Source organism: Manacus candei, unplaced genomic scaffold, assembly GCF_025592945.1.
Source record: "Manacus candei isolate 608988 ecotype Guabito, Panama unplaced genomic scaffold, ASM2559294v1 h1tg000056l, whole genome shotgun sequence".
NCBI classification, from domain to species: domain Eukaryota; kingdom Metazoa; phylum Chordata; class Aves; order Passeriformes; family Pipridae; genus Manacus; species Manacus candei.
The window spans coordinates 1,507,589-1,524,356 of NW_026138104.1; the positions used below are offsets into that span (position 1 = coordinate 1,507,589).

The following is a 16,768-nucleotide window of genomic DNA, read 5'->3' on the forward strand; positions in this document are numbered from 1 at the left end:
TGCATTAGAGAAGAATTTGCAAGGCTGACAGTGCCCTCTCAATTTCTGATTTTCTCAGTAACATGAAGGCACCACAGAGAGATTACTACCTTAGTTTAGAAAGAATAAAGAAAATTGCAGCAAACGGCAGTCCAGGCAACTCATAGAGGTACTGTGTATCATTTGTGTATTGCCAGATGTTTGCTTTATGTTCAGATACACAAGTGTCTCCAAAGCGCCTAGCACCAAAGTCTTTATGCAGATTTTGGCTCATGCCCCAGATTAGTAACACTAGTAGTTTAATAGAAACTCTATTATGTAAACCTTCCTTTCCTTTTTTTAACTCCCATTTTATTTAGGCTTAATTGATAAAGATGTAGTATATGATTATTGTAATCTACAACAGTGGACATGCTTCTCTTCCTGTGAATCACAGCTATGTGCAACAAAAACTCTTGGATGCTTTATAACAAGAGCTAATAGGAAGGGCATGAAAGCCTTTTCTCATTAGATGTTCCAGACTCCTTAGCAGCTGAAAATTCTATGAAAGACCTTTAACTTATAAAAGGAATTTTGCTACACACATTGAGAACAACTGTCTAGAACATCAGAGATCCTGCCTCATTTCACAGTAGCCTAGGTCTTTGACATCGCACGAGTAAGTGAATCGCAGTAACGTGGCAGTCTATGTTGTTTCTCATCTGATACCTTCTTCTTTCAAATGCCTTATGTCTTCTGGCAAAGTGAAAGTTGAAACATGACAAGACAACAAACAGCACTGCTATATGTGAAAAAAAATGCCAAACAGCCACAGCAGGGTGCTGTGTTGAGGGAAACCTTGGGAGGAGCCCGGCAACTCCTGGTATGACAAATTCTGCTGTGTCAGAGCAGATAGAAAGTTGGGAATGAGTTAATAGCTTCAAAATATGTTAATTTAGAATTAATTTTTCACTCATCTGCAATATATTAATTCAGTACTCCAGACGCCAACTTGAGTGTTACTAAATGTCTGGATAAGGCCTATAGGACTCCTGTGTTTTGTCTTATGGCCTCAGTGATTTACCCATATAGAGATCTGCAAGTCCACAAATACTTGTAACGTAGATTCTTACAATTTCTTCTTTAAAAGCTTTGCAGTTCACCTTTAACACTGAAATCCTTAGGCCTTAATACCTTATGATGTTCTTAGTTACACACCCCAGCAAATGATTAAACATTTAAAGAAACAATCAAACCACAAACATCATTTTAATATAATGGAAACAAGAACTAACAAGAGCTCTGGATAAAATCGCATAATCAAATAATCACAAAATAAGAAAGGATTATATTTTACAATACATTAGCTACTCAGCAGCAACAGTTCTGGTGAAAAAGGATATGAAACAAATGAAGGTTATGGAAGTCCCTCAAAGGACATTCTGTCTGATTGTTCTTCCTTCTTCGTATTTTCAAAATAACTCACAGAAACAGTATTTACAATTATAAAGTAAAATATAATCTGAAGTCTATTAGCTAAAAGTAAAGGTTTAATTTATATTGCATCAGTAAATACATATGCTTAAGATAAATGAAAGGAATCTTCTTTCTGAGAAACACAAGGAAAACCAACTTCCACTACTGAACCAAGGCAGCAATTCACGACAATTGCCACTAGAGGTCAGGACTGAATTTATGAAATCACTGTACCCTGTTCAATGTTCCTTAGAGCTTGGAAGACCTGAAATTATACCTCAGAAATAGCAGTAATAATATATGATGTGTAACTACTTACAACATTAATGCCAGTACTACAGAGATGTCCCTTTATATAGAAAATTCATGCTCAGCATAAATCAATACCTACTGTTCAATCACTGGAAAGCATAGAAAATACCTTAGTGCATAAAAATAATATAATCTATTACATATGGGCAAGCAGACTTTTGCCTAACAATTGTTTGATTTGGTAGTAGAAACATACAGAAGAATCTGGAATGGACTAAAAATTTTACCTCGTGTTTTCTTCCCCTCCCCCCCCCTTCTTTTACATTTTGGACACCTGATTCCTTCAGAAAAATTAGGATTTAGACCTCTGACACTCTTTGTCAATGTTCTTAGCTCTCCTCAATCTTCTAGTTATGTCACAACTGACTATATGAAATCTAGCTAAAATTAGCAATTAGGTCAACCTGGGAAAATGAATTTCAGTGTATTTTGGGGGGGAGGGTTTTTATACTCCATAAAAAAAGCCATTTTTGGTTTGTGATGAAAATAATTATAATCCTGTAATATAACTAAGGTAAGCAACTTCTGAAGGACAACAACTGATGGTTTTTTAAAATATCATGGCTTGATATATTTTTCTATATATTAATAGCACAGCAACGGGTTTCTTTATGTAGTAGTTAAGGTATAGAATTTCGCTAAAATTAAAAAAAAACCCAAAGACTTTGTAGACTTCATATTAATCATCTTTTCAGAGCTACATTTTGCAAATTGGGAAGAGAGTCAATAAGAGGAAAAAAAAACAAGTGGAAAAGTCTTTCAGTTATACCATAAAATTGAGGCATACAGAAAATGTATGGGGGCAACTTTACCTTACACAGTTATAAAACCCCCCAAAAATCCTACCTGTTGGAAAAAGCCTAACTACCTTTAGTTCTGAGTTTAGACCATAACCTTAAATAGATAAGACTAGTGTCATTCCTGCGCAAACTGAGTAATTTGTCCCAAAAGACAAGCTCATATGAAAGATTTACCAGTCTTCACTTTGGCTAGCACCTTGATCGTGTAGGTATTAGAAAGGTGGCAGAACAAAACTGAACAAGAGACTGTATTTACAATAAATGTCCTTCAAGACAAGAACTCTCATATAAACATACACTGGTTCCTTCAATTTTGCTTAGACAACTGTATTGGTTTATAATTGTGTATCTGATAAGTCTCCTAAAGAGGGAAAAACTTACCACTAAATTTCATCCAATTCTTCAAGAGAAGGGTCTAAAGAGTTAAAAACAACTGACTTATTTTATCAGCTACAATAAAACAATTTATGACCTATTTCAATTTGAAGCATGTCAACCTCAATTTCAACTTAATTTCTGGTAAAACCCACTTAAAATAATACAGATGTTCTAATCACTCAGGAAACGGATCAACAGACCTCTTTCTACAACTGTGTGGTTTCTTATAATTCTGGTAACAGTTATATATTGGTAAAAAAGATAAGCTCAAGATTTTATACAACTTCATAATTACATTGTTACAGACAAAATTTAACTTAATCTCATCTTCAGGAACTGAAAAGGCTTCAGATCATTTTATTTACAGTGTGGCCATGAATGTAAGCAGAGCTTTGAATAATAAAAGTAAGACTACAGCTGACAGGAAACATATTGAGAATTCAGTTCCTAAAATATATGCATTCCTAAACATGTTGTCTCCCCATTTAAGATACCAACCAACTATAATGAGCTGGAATTAAAAAGAACTTACTAAGATAGCAACTCTGACTGCTTGAGCTTGAGCTTGTTCTTCACCAAATCCAGTATCGTGTTACTATTCACAAGTTTTGTGTGTCTATTTATGCCTTCGAAAATAACTCTCAGAGAGCTAAAAAGTATTTTTGCAAGAGTGAAAAGTGCCTATAAATGCAATCTGTCATTGCATTTTTACAGAAATCTGCAATTTTTAAAAGGAACATTCAGATGGCAGTCTGACCGTAATTCTATTGTCTTGAGTACCTGAAAAATTGCTCCCTAATATCCTCTGCAGGTACCTCCAGAAATCTTTGAAGACTGAAGCAGGGTAAAGTTAAGTGTTCAGATGTGAAAACTTAATTTTAAAATGAGAGCTTTGAATTCAACTGATACTAAACCCAAAACACTAAAATCAGAAACACATCCACAATTACCATGAGGCATTACACCAGATCTTTTCTGCATCCTATTGCCTTGTGCAAAGATGTGTTTTCTTGAGCTTTTACAATCAGGCTCCAACACTGCTTCCTACCACCTCATAAGTGATCAAAATTTCACAGTCATATTTCATCACATATGTAATATGTCTGACTTGTAAAAATACATGCATGAACACCAATGACATTGTCAACTGTTTTCAAGGCTTCATTCTTCACATACTGCAAATTCCATTTAAAAGTAATCACATACCACAGTGATGCATATTCTAAAAAGGTGCAGTAAGGTCACAGCAGTTGTTCAAAAGCATGTCTGCTACACTCAATGGCAAACTGTGTGCACATATTGCCCTATCATCCTACCATACAGAAAGCAAAGTCAGATTCCCTTTGTTCTTTGCTACTTCAATTCCTTGGACAAAATAAATCACATTTTATCTGTGAGACGACCAAAATCTTTAAATGGATGGGTTTTTTTCCCCAGGCAAACTTTGCTTTAAGCCCTTGAACCTACCCCTCAACAAAAATCTTCTTTTGTTTAGAGCAATTCCAAAAGTGCCGATCTCAGAGGTATTTTTTTAAAATTTGCATCACAAAAAACATGCCACAGAAATGAATGCAATTCACCAGACCAAGGGTCCCCATGTTTCAGTCCTCTGCATTTGAAAGGAACCAATAATGAATGTGAGGGAACATTGCACTTGTACACCCAAATGCCTTCTACCAATGCAGCAGAAGAAAGTCAGGGTGCTTATAAACAAGGGCAGGGGGAAAAAGTGGGTAAGAAAGAGCCAAACTGGAGAACAGAGGGACGAGAAAAACATTCAACTAAAGGCCAAGACCAACTCTAGTAAGGAAACTTTAACTGAGATTTAATGAGAGGTCGGAAAGAAAAGCTATTCCTTGTATCTTAGGACAAGTAGAGCTGAACGTTAGCAGGATCCCAACTTAAGACAGGGAATGAAAGAGAACAGGTTTTCAAGGGAGAGGGATAAAAAATATTAAAATAAGAAAGAAGGAAGAGCAATGCTTGGAGTAAGTTGGAAGGGCTGGGAAAGAAACTAGGCTTTGGAATGACTGAGGAAGGTAAAGGAAGAATAGAAAAAGGCTGCAAAGACAGAGTTAAGAAATCAAGCAAGGAATAGAAGGAGATGAGCAAGGGAAGGTGAAAAAACTGACAGGAGTCACTACAGATAGGGAAGAATTTACAAAAAACTAGGAGATACAAAACAGATATGGAGTTGATCAAGAAAATAGGCTGGAAGAAGGAGCAAGTGAAGATAGGTCATTTACTGGGAAAGAAAAGCCATTCCCATTTTCAGGGCATGCCTAAACTGCCCACTGCAGTAATGATTTTCCTTTTGCACCATGCAGTGTGACAGGTCAGGGACATACTGTCTGCTGTGTATATTCCTTAGGCTTCACAGTAAGAAGTTATAATAGTAGCATGAAACAAATAGTTATTCTAATGCATAGTCATCTTCTCTTGTAAAAGGCTAAACTGAGAGAGGAACAAAGTATTCTAAACCAAATTTACTTCAGTAATGACACATATTTGATTACTTCATCCCCTCTTACTTGTTGCCAAGCTTAAGATTCTGGGTTGTGTTTTAAAGTATTTAGCACAGAGATCTGCAAAACAAAACCCTGATTGTCCCTACAGATGGTGATTGAGACATGAAAAATTATTTTTTTTAACTAGAAACAATCTTTACTGTATTCAGATATTCCATGGCTATTTCTTGCAAGCATGTTATTGATAGATGTTTGTGCATGAGGCAGTTTACTCCTGACAAACACAATAAACTATTTGACAGGACCAAAGTTCCATATACACTACTACCCTTCAATGTGTATCATCAAGAGAGCAGTTGTAGATGCCTATGTGTGGTGGGTTGACCCCAGCTAGAGCTAAGTCCCCCAGACAGTCACTCACTCCCCCACCAGTGGGATGAAGGAGAGAATTGGAATGGAAAAAGCAACAAAAATTCATGAGATAAAGACAGCTTAATAAGTGAAAGAAAACAAAACATCCAAACAAATGATGCAAAGGCATTCACTCACCACCTCCCACCAGCAGACTGACACTCAGCCAGTCATTGAGCAAGGGCTGCTTTGAAACTCATTTAAACATAATTGACTTGTTAAATAGTTTCCCACAGAAAATTAGTAGAAATTATGCACAGCCAATACTCCAATGGCAATACAAAGTATTCATACAACCTTAAGGATGACATTGTTACAACAGTTTATGTATCTACTGCATTATTTATTACAGTAGTCATCCCATTATGTAGTCGACATAATGCTTGCTTTAATGGTAAATCATACCAGTAATAACATGCAACACCTTTGTCTATAATATCACATCTGCTCTTTATTTCCTTCTCTTTTTGAAAAACTATGCACAGCATTGCTGTAAACATGTAATAGAAAAGGTCAAAAGAAAGTTAGGAAAAGCATTACTTCAGTCTTACCTCAGAACTGTAATCTTCTACTGTGGTAGAAATTTCACTTTCCGGCTAAAATAAAATATAATAAAGTATTAAAATATTTACAATTAAGGCACTCTAAACAATATGATTTCCATCTGTTTCTGAGAATATACAGTATTTGAAAATATTGAGGTGTACATGAATTTGATGAGTATATATATGTAGTGAAGGATACCATCACTTCCTTGAAATTCCAGCTTTAAAAAAGTTACTTCGCTGTTGAACTGTGACCATGGAAACACTATAACCACATGACAAAATCTTCAAACAACCTACAGGTACTACAGGTCACATCTTGGAAATGTAACACTTTTTTGGGTTTTGTTTTTGATTTTTTAAAAAGAAATAGGGAGTGCCATGAAAAGGACTTGTCTCTGATGGATCAATTTTACCTAATTAGGAACTTTGTTGGCTTAAGAACACAATTATATATGCATGACTTTTGATGTTGACTAGAATTTTAAAACAAACACTCATATTACCCTTCAGCTTCCATGGAAACCAAGGAAAGCTAAAAGGACAAAGACTCAAATCTTGTGATCTAATGAATTAGAGGAATTAAAGGAACAAAGCCTTAACAAAGCCATGGTAGATGCCTGAATTAAATACAGTGTATCTTGATGAACTACATAAAATGTATCAGGTTTGAGAATCAAAATATTAGTAGGAAAATAAGCAAATTATCTATATAAGGTGCACTATAATAAGTACACTTTCTTTTTTATAAGAAAGATCACAAATAAATTTTTACATCCTGGGATAAACTCAAACCTAGTAGATAATCATAGTAAATGGCAAAGAACTTGTAAACTGAAGCTTAGGTGAGAGTGAGAAAATATGATTCTCAAAGGAAGGTGATTACTAAAAATAATTCTCTAATTTTTTAATGGTAATTTGGCCAGACATATTTAAAAAAAATAATATATTGCTGGTCCTTTCTGAATACCAATCTAAAGTAAAACAAATAAACAAACAAACACAAAACCCCAAAGCAAAACAAACCCACCAAAAATAAAAAAAAAGAAACCCAACCTAAAATAATTTTTTAAAAATTGTCAAAACCCACACAGTTCTCCATCAATTTAGGTGTGCAATATCTGTTAGCTGCATAAATAATCTTTCTAAAATGTCTCCTTCAATCCTGGATGCAGATAGTTTTTTGGTTATTAAAATCAAGTATTTTTGCCACACATTAGACTCCAACACTGTAAGACTGCATGCTATTTTTTTGCTATGAGAATCTGTAACATTACAAGTAGCCAGAATTTTACAGGCAGTCATCTTGCCCTCCAAATGGCTATGTTCACTTCCTAAGACCTGACCAATGTAATTTCAAAATCCAGTTTCTTCCACTACTAAGCATATCCATTTTGTAGGCTTCAATTATTTTTTTGGTCAACAGAAGTAATTAGGTTTTACATAGCTCATCTGTCTGAGCCACGGGGGTCTGGTTTAAAAGAAAATATTTAATATTTAAAAAAAATTCATATATATATATATTGTTAGAAACATGGCATCTTTTGACAGGATAATGTCAAGAAAGCTATTCATCAGTCTCCTCAATGCCTTATGGAATTGGAAACAGGCATTTGTTAGACTCTGACCATTGTTTTGTACATATTCTACCAACTGCATCCCACAGCAATTTCCTGCTAGAAACAGTTACTCTCTTCTTGCAAGATATTTTAATTCTTTATTTAGTATTTTCTTCACTGGTAACGTGGTTGATAGTTAGAGTACACTGAAAGACATCTCGAAGACTCCTTATAGTCAACTATCTCCATCAACTCTGCAGGTGATACTTTTAAAGATAACACTTAAGTATTCAGAAAATTAAAAACCACTTCCATCTGTATATATTCTTCAGAGGAAATACTGCAAGCTGACACAAAAAAAGGAGTACCAGCCTGTGGAATACAGGAGGTCAGTTTTAGAGTAACTTGTTTCTGTATGCAGCTAAGCATTGCTCAGAAGTCACATTCTTAGGCACTGGATACTCAATATTATCACAGGATTCACAAAAGAACTCATATACAAAATTGGCCACAAAAATTGAAAAATTATTTTTGTGTTTCTTTAGAAACCTTTCGTAGGTGACAATAAAACATTTTGCAAGAACGGACATCCAGTACTAAACTACTTGAATTAAAATGGATGAAGGTATAAGAGCAAGAACCAAGACTGAGTATACATGGAGCTGAATTCTACCTGAAGTTAATTACTGATGTTTATATGACCTCAATGAAAACTGTTACAAAAATGTAATTACAAAAGGCTGGATTGATTCTTGAACTTGCACTAGCTGCTGGTAGAAGCAAAACCAAGTTATTTTGGCTTGGCCACTTTCAGATGGGTTTCTAGTAATTCATAAAGGATCACAACTTAGTCTAATTAAGAGGACTGTTACTGGGAAGTGAGATAAAGAGAATGTAAACTGAAAATCCCTGCCATGAAAACCCTCTCCCTGGGTCATCCTTAATTTTATGGATCTATTATAAACATTCTGAATATGAAGGGCTATTCATATATGTTGCCTCATCATGTCTTTCCTAGTTCCTAACAGGAAAATTATTCAATTCAAATTCCCTGGTGATTTATGACCCAAACCAACTTACTATGATCAAATTTAAATTGTGTGCATCTTAGTGGAGACAAATGGTTGCCAAATCTGAATGTAATCTGCAGCAAGGTACCAGACTTCTCAGTGTATAAATTTCCCATATCAGAAAACACACCAGCAGAGAGGTAACCTAAGCATTCAATTAAGTTTCTATTCTTTGGTAACATGGTCTTATAAATGTTTAATGTAAAGTGAAATACTATGTAATTCTGCAAAGATCATTCTCAAATACAAGTACTTTCTTTGTCAGTAAATCTATTATATATCAGTATTGACAGAGATAAAGGAAGGAATAATACCAGAGGTTGCCTTATGAATCAAAAAAAATTGGCAAGTTATCCTGGTAATCTCCTGGCCAGATGGTGAATGGAAAGATGACTGGCTTCAGTCAGAACCATATGCTGCTGAGAATCTACTCTCTTCTCTCGTGACACTGACTTTACTATTGAACAGGCTATTTCCAAACATTTGCCTATCTTCACTCTTCAATTTCAAAACATTTTTCAAGGGATGCCAGCTTGTCTGAAGTGACTGGGCTAATTTTGACTACATTTTATTTCTCTATTATTTTTTTCAAATCCTTCATCTCGTTGTACATCCCAAAATACTTCTTCTCTAGTCAAAACCTTTAGTCGCTCTTTGCTTTCATGCTTTTATCATAGGAATGCCTTACCCACATTCACCACTTACTCCTTTTCTCACTGAGCCATCCTCTCTGTTTCATCATACTGCTCATGTTTTCTTCTGTCACTTTTCTTCTCAAGAATCCTACCAAGTGTCTCCTTCTTACTCCCTTTCTGTTCCTTCCTGTCAAAATCTCAGGCACTAACAAGTGGAGTACCTTATAGAAATGAAACAATGAGCATGGATGGAGCTATAAACTCTATCACCTACTTGAGCAAACAGTTAAGCTATTCTTAAACTATTACCAAAAGGATTTGCCCAGTGAAAAACAAAAGACGAGTTACTAATCCAACCTTAGTCAATTAGCTGGTATTCTTCATCACAGAACTTTAAACTTTTCTTTTCTAAGAAGCTTTGTATAATAGCTTTTACTACTCAGGTGACTCAAGGACAATTTTACTGTGACATAGGTTAATTTCTTTTGCTTTCCTGCCATTAGGACATTCCTGCAAAGCAGTGTGATTCAACACATTGTTTCAAGACTTCCCAGAGAGGGTGATCTCAGCAATTATTTACTCTGGAAGTGGCTTTTGCTTTCTTCCTTTTTCAACTGCAGAAGTCAAAACAGAAGCAGTCCTAAATCTGAGATTTTCATTGATCCAATTTATTTTCCAGGCTGTGTGTTCTAGATTTTTTTTCTGTATGGAAAAGGACACTGCGGATGTCAATACTGAAAGATACTCGTGTGTGACACAATAAATACAAAACCCAAATACAACTAGTACCTCAATATATTATTCTCTTTGTGAGAACAAGACAAAAAGCATTTAGCATGAAACAAAATACTTTAAACAAGGAATACCAGCTGGCATTTCTCTAATAAATCTAGTAAATAAACTGTTCCTCTGACAAAGGATGGAAAACCTTAGAGATTTACAAGTTCAGATAGAAGGTAAAATGGAATGGCTAAGGATAGTTCTCCCAGAGTTCTTCCAATTAGATTCTGTAACTGGAGGGAATACAGGGAGATAGAGGAGCCCACCCTTAGGAACAGAGAGGGGCAAAAAAAAGGAAAGGGATGACAGCAAAACACTAACTTTGCACTCTCTAAACATATTTGTCCTCTCTGAAAAGAAACTGGTCTAACTTCAGAAGGGAAATAAGCTCCCAGAGGATTACCTCTATTTCATTTTCTGTTATTCATATTGAGTAAGACAACTCTTTTTTATCTGCATTTGGACATGCTAATTCCACTGGGGTATAAAAAAATCATACTATAAAAACTGCAGGGAGATAAACTTCTACCCACAAACTACCACAAAAGTACAAACTACCACAAAAAAACCCAGTCAATATTTTTAGATAGACAGGCAGTATAGTCAGACATTCTGAGTATATTTTGTGGTACAGAAAGAACAATTCTAAATATCAATTCCAGTAAAGGATGAAATAAATAAGTGGAATCAAAATTTAGCTAGAAAATGATCCTGCATAATGCTTCCAGTAATCCTGTCTCACTCTCTTGACACAGCAGCCTATGAAGATTTAATGTTGGGTGAAAAAGCAAACAGCTCAAGGAAGCTGTCTGTAATTCTCCATTGCAGAGATTAGCCTGAAACTGCCTATTACATTGGCTGCCATTTCAACTAAGCAAGGTCCAATCCAATTACTGTAATACAGGCTCTCTGTCCCAATCATTGCACTTTCAAGAGTAAAACCAATAAGTCACGAGATTCACTAAAACTATTTAAGATATTTTCCTCTTCTATTAACACTGCACAGAGACTTCAGCAATCCCCTTCCAACTCCAAATACCAATTACTTGTTTAACATGAATAAGCAGGCCACAGACCACACTTAACAAACTAAAATGCTCTCCCAATTGGGAGTAGCTTTTTTTTGTGGAAGTGAATACTGTTTTAGAAGCCACTAAGATTAAGTAATTCAGGAGAGTCAAAGCACAAATTTACATGATCACCAGGCTTATTCTTTTAAAGCCACATTTTAAAAAAGAAAGAAGCAAAACAAAAACCCCAACATATCAGAAAAATCTGTGCATCTCCGTATTTATTTATTTAAACATAAGATAAGTTGCTTTGGGAATAAGATAGACCTCAAAAAAATCGTACCCAATCTTCAGAATGTATCTATGAGTGCAACCTTTAGCAACTGCAGCACAGATATTTCTTCCATTTCTAACATCATCTGTCTTGTACTGTATGCATTCAGAGGCCAACACAGGTCACTAGGACCAACCTGATCTAATCAGACCTGCTTTGAGCACAGGATCGGACTACATGACCTCGGAGGTCCCTTCCAACCTAAGTTATTCTATGACTCTGTACTTTACTCTGTTTCTCCAATTGTAGTAGATATATTTATCCTAACAAAGCAAGTACATCAGAAGAGTCCATCTGCAACTTCAAAATATATTTGATTAAGAAAGTTATTTCATACAGTTGTTGAATTTATGCATACTGTTACATTATTACAACATTTTTAGTGATTCCCTCTAAGGACTTCTCTGCCCTAGCAGTCCTCTCTCTTTAGCTGTAGATAACCTGCTGCATTTCATAAAATACACCCTTCTCTTTTCCTAGAAGGCAAAAAAATCCCATCTTCACCTACTGAAATAGTTATTTTGTTATTAAATACTCTTAAAAAATTTATTACCTCCTCCAGGAAAATCTGTGAGTTGAACAGACAGTTTTATTGACTTACTATAAACAGTTTTGAAGGCCTAACATGACCTTTCTAAGAAATAAAACATGACCTTTCTAAGAAATACCATACATAAAGGTGTGTATCCATAAAGTTCAAAATATCAAGTGTACAGATATACTGTAGGCTTAAAACTGTAAAATAAATGAAACAGTTACAAGTTTTTATTTCCATGTGTGATTTAGTCTGCCTGTCCCTCCACCAAGTTAAGCTTTTTTTTAATAAAAATGCAAAAAAAATTCAAAAGTGTGATTTCTCTGTTAGTCCTCAGTTGTTTGAAATTAAATAATGGAGATAGAATGGTCTATCCTAGCACAGGATGGGCAAGTCAAAATGCAGAGCATTCATCTGTACCATATCTCTCATAAAAGCCTGCATTCACCTGGAAAGCACAAGGAATCTGCATTGAGATGCTTGTTCAGAATGCCATGTCATTTTAGAGGCAATGCTCTCACAAGTGGACTAAGCTATTCTGTAAATAACATCAGCATCTCTTGTCCCTTGTATATGGAAGAACAGTGTGTGAATTCATGTCCACTCAGAACTGAACTGGACTGCCAGTGTCTCACAGAGCACGTTACAGACTTCCCAGAGCATGTACTTTCAGCCACTAGCAATCAGGATTATATTTCATTAAGTAGTAAAAGTAGAGTAACTGTTTATCCATCTCTCAAGTCATTCAGTTCTAAGTAGTGTTTTCTAAATTCATTTCTTTGCCTCATTAACCAAAGTGACTCAAATTATGAATACAAGAAAGAAGTTCAGTTTTATATTTTGCTGTAGCCATAAGTGCAGTGATCAAAAATCCACTGCAATTTCCGAACTTTTAATTTAAGGAGTACAGTAGTACCAACAAATTTTCCATAATCTATACAACACTGACTACAAGGAGTAGTACAGTAGTACCAACAAATTTAAGGAGTACAGTAGTACCAACAAATTTTCCATAATCTATACAACACTGACTACAATAAAAAACATGACTGCCAGCAGGCAGCTACAAACTGCTCTGAACATACTAAGGTCAGACAGAAGAGGCAAGGAAATAATGCCCAAAATCTCATCCAATTCCTTTATTCTCAGTCTCAAAATTAATGGATTATTTTACACCCCCCCAAAAGTGATTTTTTTATAGGTCAAAACAAACTTACCTCAATGGTGTAAGCCTGGCTGTGTTTGATAATTTCTCCACTATGCAAAGTCCTGATAATAGCAAAGTCAGCAGTAGCAGCTGCTGCTCCCCTTCGGCTGCTGCATGTGGAGATTTCATCACCTCGAGATCGATCGGTCTCAATCCCATCTTGTATTGATTCTTCATCTTTGACGTTTGCTGTTTTCTTCTTCTTTTTCTGCTTCTTTGATCCATTTTGACCATCAGTTTGCGCCTTCCGCTGCCTAAACTGGGCAAGCTGAACAGAAGACACAATCTTGTTAAAAGTGAAAGTTTTCCTCTTATTAGTAATGACATCCTCTATAAAGGCTTAGCTGCTATTCTACATAAAGCTTCAAACTAATCACTACTGCAAACAAGTTGGAAGTTAATGCTCCATATGTGAGACAGATTATTTTTCCATTTACATGGTTTGCTTTAAATATCTTAAAAGTAAACCAACAATATATTAACAAATTCCTTCTTAGTTTCATACTAGCAAGTTACTGTTCCACAGATTGATATCTAGAAATCAAAATATTCCGAGGTAAAGGTACAAATGTCATTATAAAGAACAAATGTAATGAAATAACCTCTAATCTCATCTTTCAATTTTATAGTAACCTGAAAATTAATTTACAGAAATTCTTTTTAATTTTTATTCCAGAGACAGACAAAAGCAAACCTGTCTTCCAGCAAGTATCATATTAAGGTTTTTTTCCAAAAGTTACAAGTCAGAAAGCAGATCAAGTTATTGAAAACATCATAAAGAAATAGCAAAATAGCAAAATACATAATGAGGGAATAGTCCAAAACCAAACAGTGAGCAGATTACAAGACACACTACCTTGTAGCAAAACATGCTGAAGAACAAGAAGTCACAGGTGAGCCAGGCACACAGTTTAAAAACCAATTAGTATGTAAGCTATTCAAATACTGTAAGACATTGCCTTTTGAAGAGCTTATCACTTTTAATCACTTTACAGTGGTTTACACAAGAAAATCCATTTAAAATATTTTTTCTTAACAAGAACAGAATTTCTGTTCAAATAAGAAAAACAAACATGTCAGGTTTTACCAATTAACATTCAAAATTAAATAGATTCTATCAATATAATCTGAAAACAAGAATCATTACTTTCCAATTGAAGAATCCAAGATTAAGTGTTACAATATGTTTTATAAATGTATCTCCAATGTAAAGCATACAAATAGAGATGCTAAAGCTTTAAACTTTTAACATCAACTAATATCCAAATATCATGGGTTTTTTAAAATATGATGCAATTTTAAGAAAAATATATAGAAAAGATAGCATGTTTGCTCATGATATTCACCAATCGAGAAAACCAGGTTTCCATCCAACTTCTTCAGGAACACACAAGCTAAGCAGGGCACACGGATCCCCTTTCCCAGTCTCCGTTTGGTTACAGTGCAAGCTGTCACTTGAAGTGCTCTCTGGTTCTCATCTGGCCCCAAGAGAGATGAGGAGCCCCAATCTAAATAAATGCATCGACAGATCCATTCTGTCTTGTGGCTGGTTTATGCTTTTGTCCCTTGATTTGTATTTCTTTGTGGGTTTCTTCAGCCTCCTCTTCCTTTTTAACGACTGACAGCTTGGCATATGGCTCCTGCTCTGTTTACAGGAGGAGGACCTGAAGATTTGCTGAGCCAAATATGCTCACCTAAGTATTTAATACTTACCTCCTCCCTACTACTTCTCTAATTAGTTCAACTTCATGATTTTTTTTTCTATTTTTAAAATAGGCATCTTACATTATTTCATCAAAAATCTATTAAATCCAAAAATTCTGAACAGGAAAAGAAAGGATAGTTTCCTCCTACTTCAAAGTTTAAGAGAAAGAAACAGAAACAACCAACCAACCAACCAACCAAAAAACCCCAAAACCCAACTAAACAGAGATTTAGCTTCTCAAAAATGGGAAGGGTGAAGGTTTCAGTTGTCTCCTTAGGACATTCTAAATTCTCCTAAAACTCTAAATTTATCTCAACAAAATATTTTCAGTTTATCCAAAAGACAAGCAGAATTTGTTCAAATGCCCAAAGACAGAAAGCAGACAACCCGACTTCAAGTGTAACTACAAAGAGATTCTGCTTTTTTTACTTTTTATTTTTAAATAATGAATGACATGTAGTGCCACTGGTCAAGAACTCTCTTTCCCAACTTGATTGAAACCTTCTGTAATGGTAAGTTAAGTTGGCTTTTTTAAAGCAGCTTTACAGTCTTTATTTGTCTACAAAATTAGATGTGTAGCTCAAGGACAAGTGAATTACTCCTTGTCCCTCTTCAAGTATTTTGCATATTTTAACTGAGGCATCTGGGCACGCCAGATTTCTCTCCTTTCAAAATTAAGTTGTCGACTTTCACTTCTTCAGAATTAGCAGATTAAAATCTACCATGGCAGTTATAAGCAGACTTTTTTTTTTCTGTTTAAACACCAATGAAGATGGGCACACATGAAAGATAAACGCACGGGAAAGTGAGCATGTTACGTTTTTGTATTACACAGGTTCTCAAACCTCTGCATGAGCATCTACTACTTTGGAAACAACTGCACTATTAGTGATGGATGCATGCACAAATTGTAGCACTTTTTACCCCACACGTTCAAGCATACACAAAACTGTTACGCTACTAACGCAACGTAACTTTAAATTCACATTTTAAATTAGATTTTTAAAAGTAGAAATGAGAGAAAAAAGCTGTGCTGACTAAATACATTCTGTGATGCTCACACCAAAAGAGGGGAGTCTCAAATATCGAATTCCTTCTCATGAACTAGAGTTGAGGATCTATCTATGTTTCAATGACAAGAAGGAAAAAGTCTGCCAGCAGTCACGGGAGCCAAGAAAAACAAATTTTTTAGAAATAAAACTTTCAATTAAACAGAAAGGTATTTCCATATTTTGTATTTCTAGAAAAAAATATATTTTCCAGTGTGAACAAAACATGAAAAAAATACACACTGATACAATGTGTAATCCTGTCTTCCCGGCACATCAGCTTGATTATGCCAGAACTAAGCCTGTGGGGAACTTAAAGCTGCTTCAGTCAGTTCTGAATCTGCAGTTTTGAAACAATTCAATGTCAAGTCTCTGTCAAGTTACAGAAAGTTGCAAAAGTTGCAAGGAAGAGCATGTAAAGCAAGCAAGTATGCAAACACAGGAGGTACCCATGGAGGAGGAAGGATCCAAAAAAATAGAAGCTGAAGGACAACTCAGAATAGGCTCTCTGCATTGATATGCTTCCAAGGAGTGAC

The 16,768-nt window shown here is 35.2% G+C and overlaps 1 protein-coding gene across 8 annotated transcripts in view; it reads right to left on the bottom strand.

Annotated features, from left to right (window-relative positions):
- Positions 1–16,768, bottom strand: part of AKAP9 (A-kinase anchoring protein 9) — a 114,464-nt gene that overhangs the window by 74,313 nt on the left and 23,383 nt on the right. For all 8 annotated transcript variants that reach the window (XM_051802148.1, XM_051802147.1, XM_051802144.1 and 5 more), the window contains 2 exons: positions 13,489–13,746; positions 6,355–6,399 (listed from right to left, as the gene is read on the bottom strand). In XM_051802148.1, coding sequence (XP_051658108.1) covers positions 6,355–6,399; positions 13,489–13,746 — 303 coding nt within the window. The remainder of the gene's footprint in view (positions 1–6,354; positions 6,400–13,488; positions 13,747–16,768) is intronic.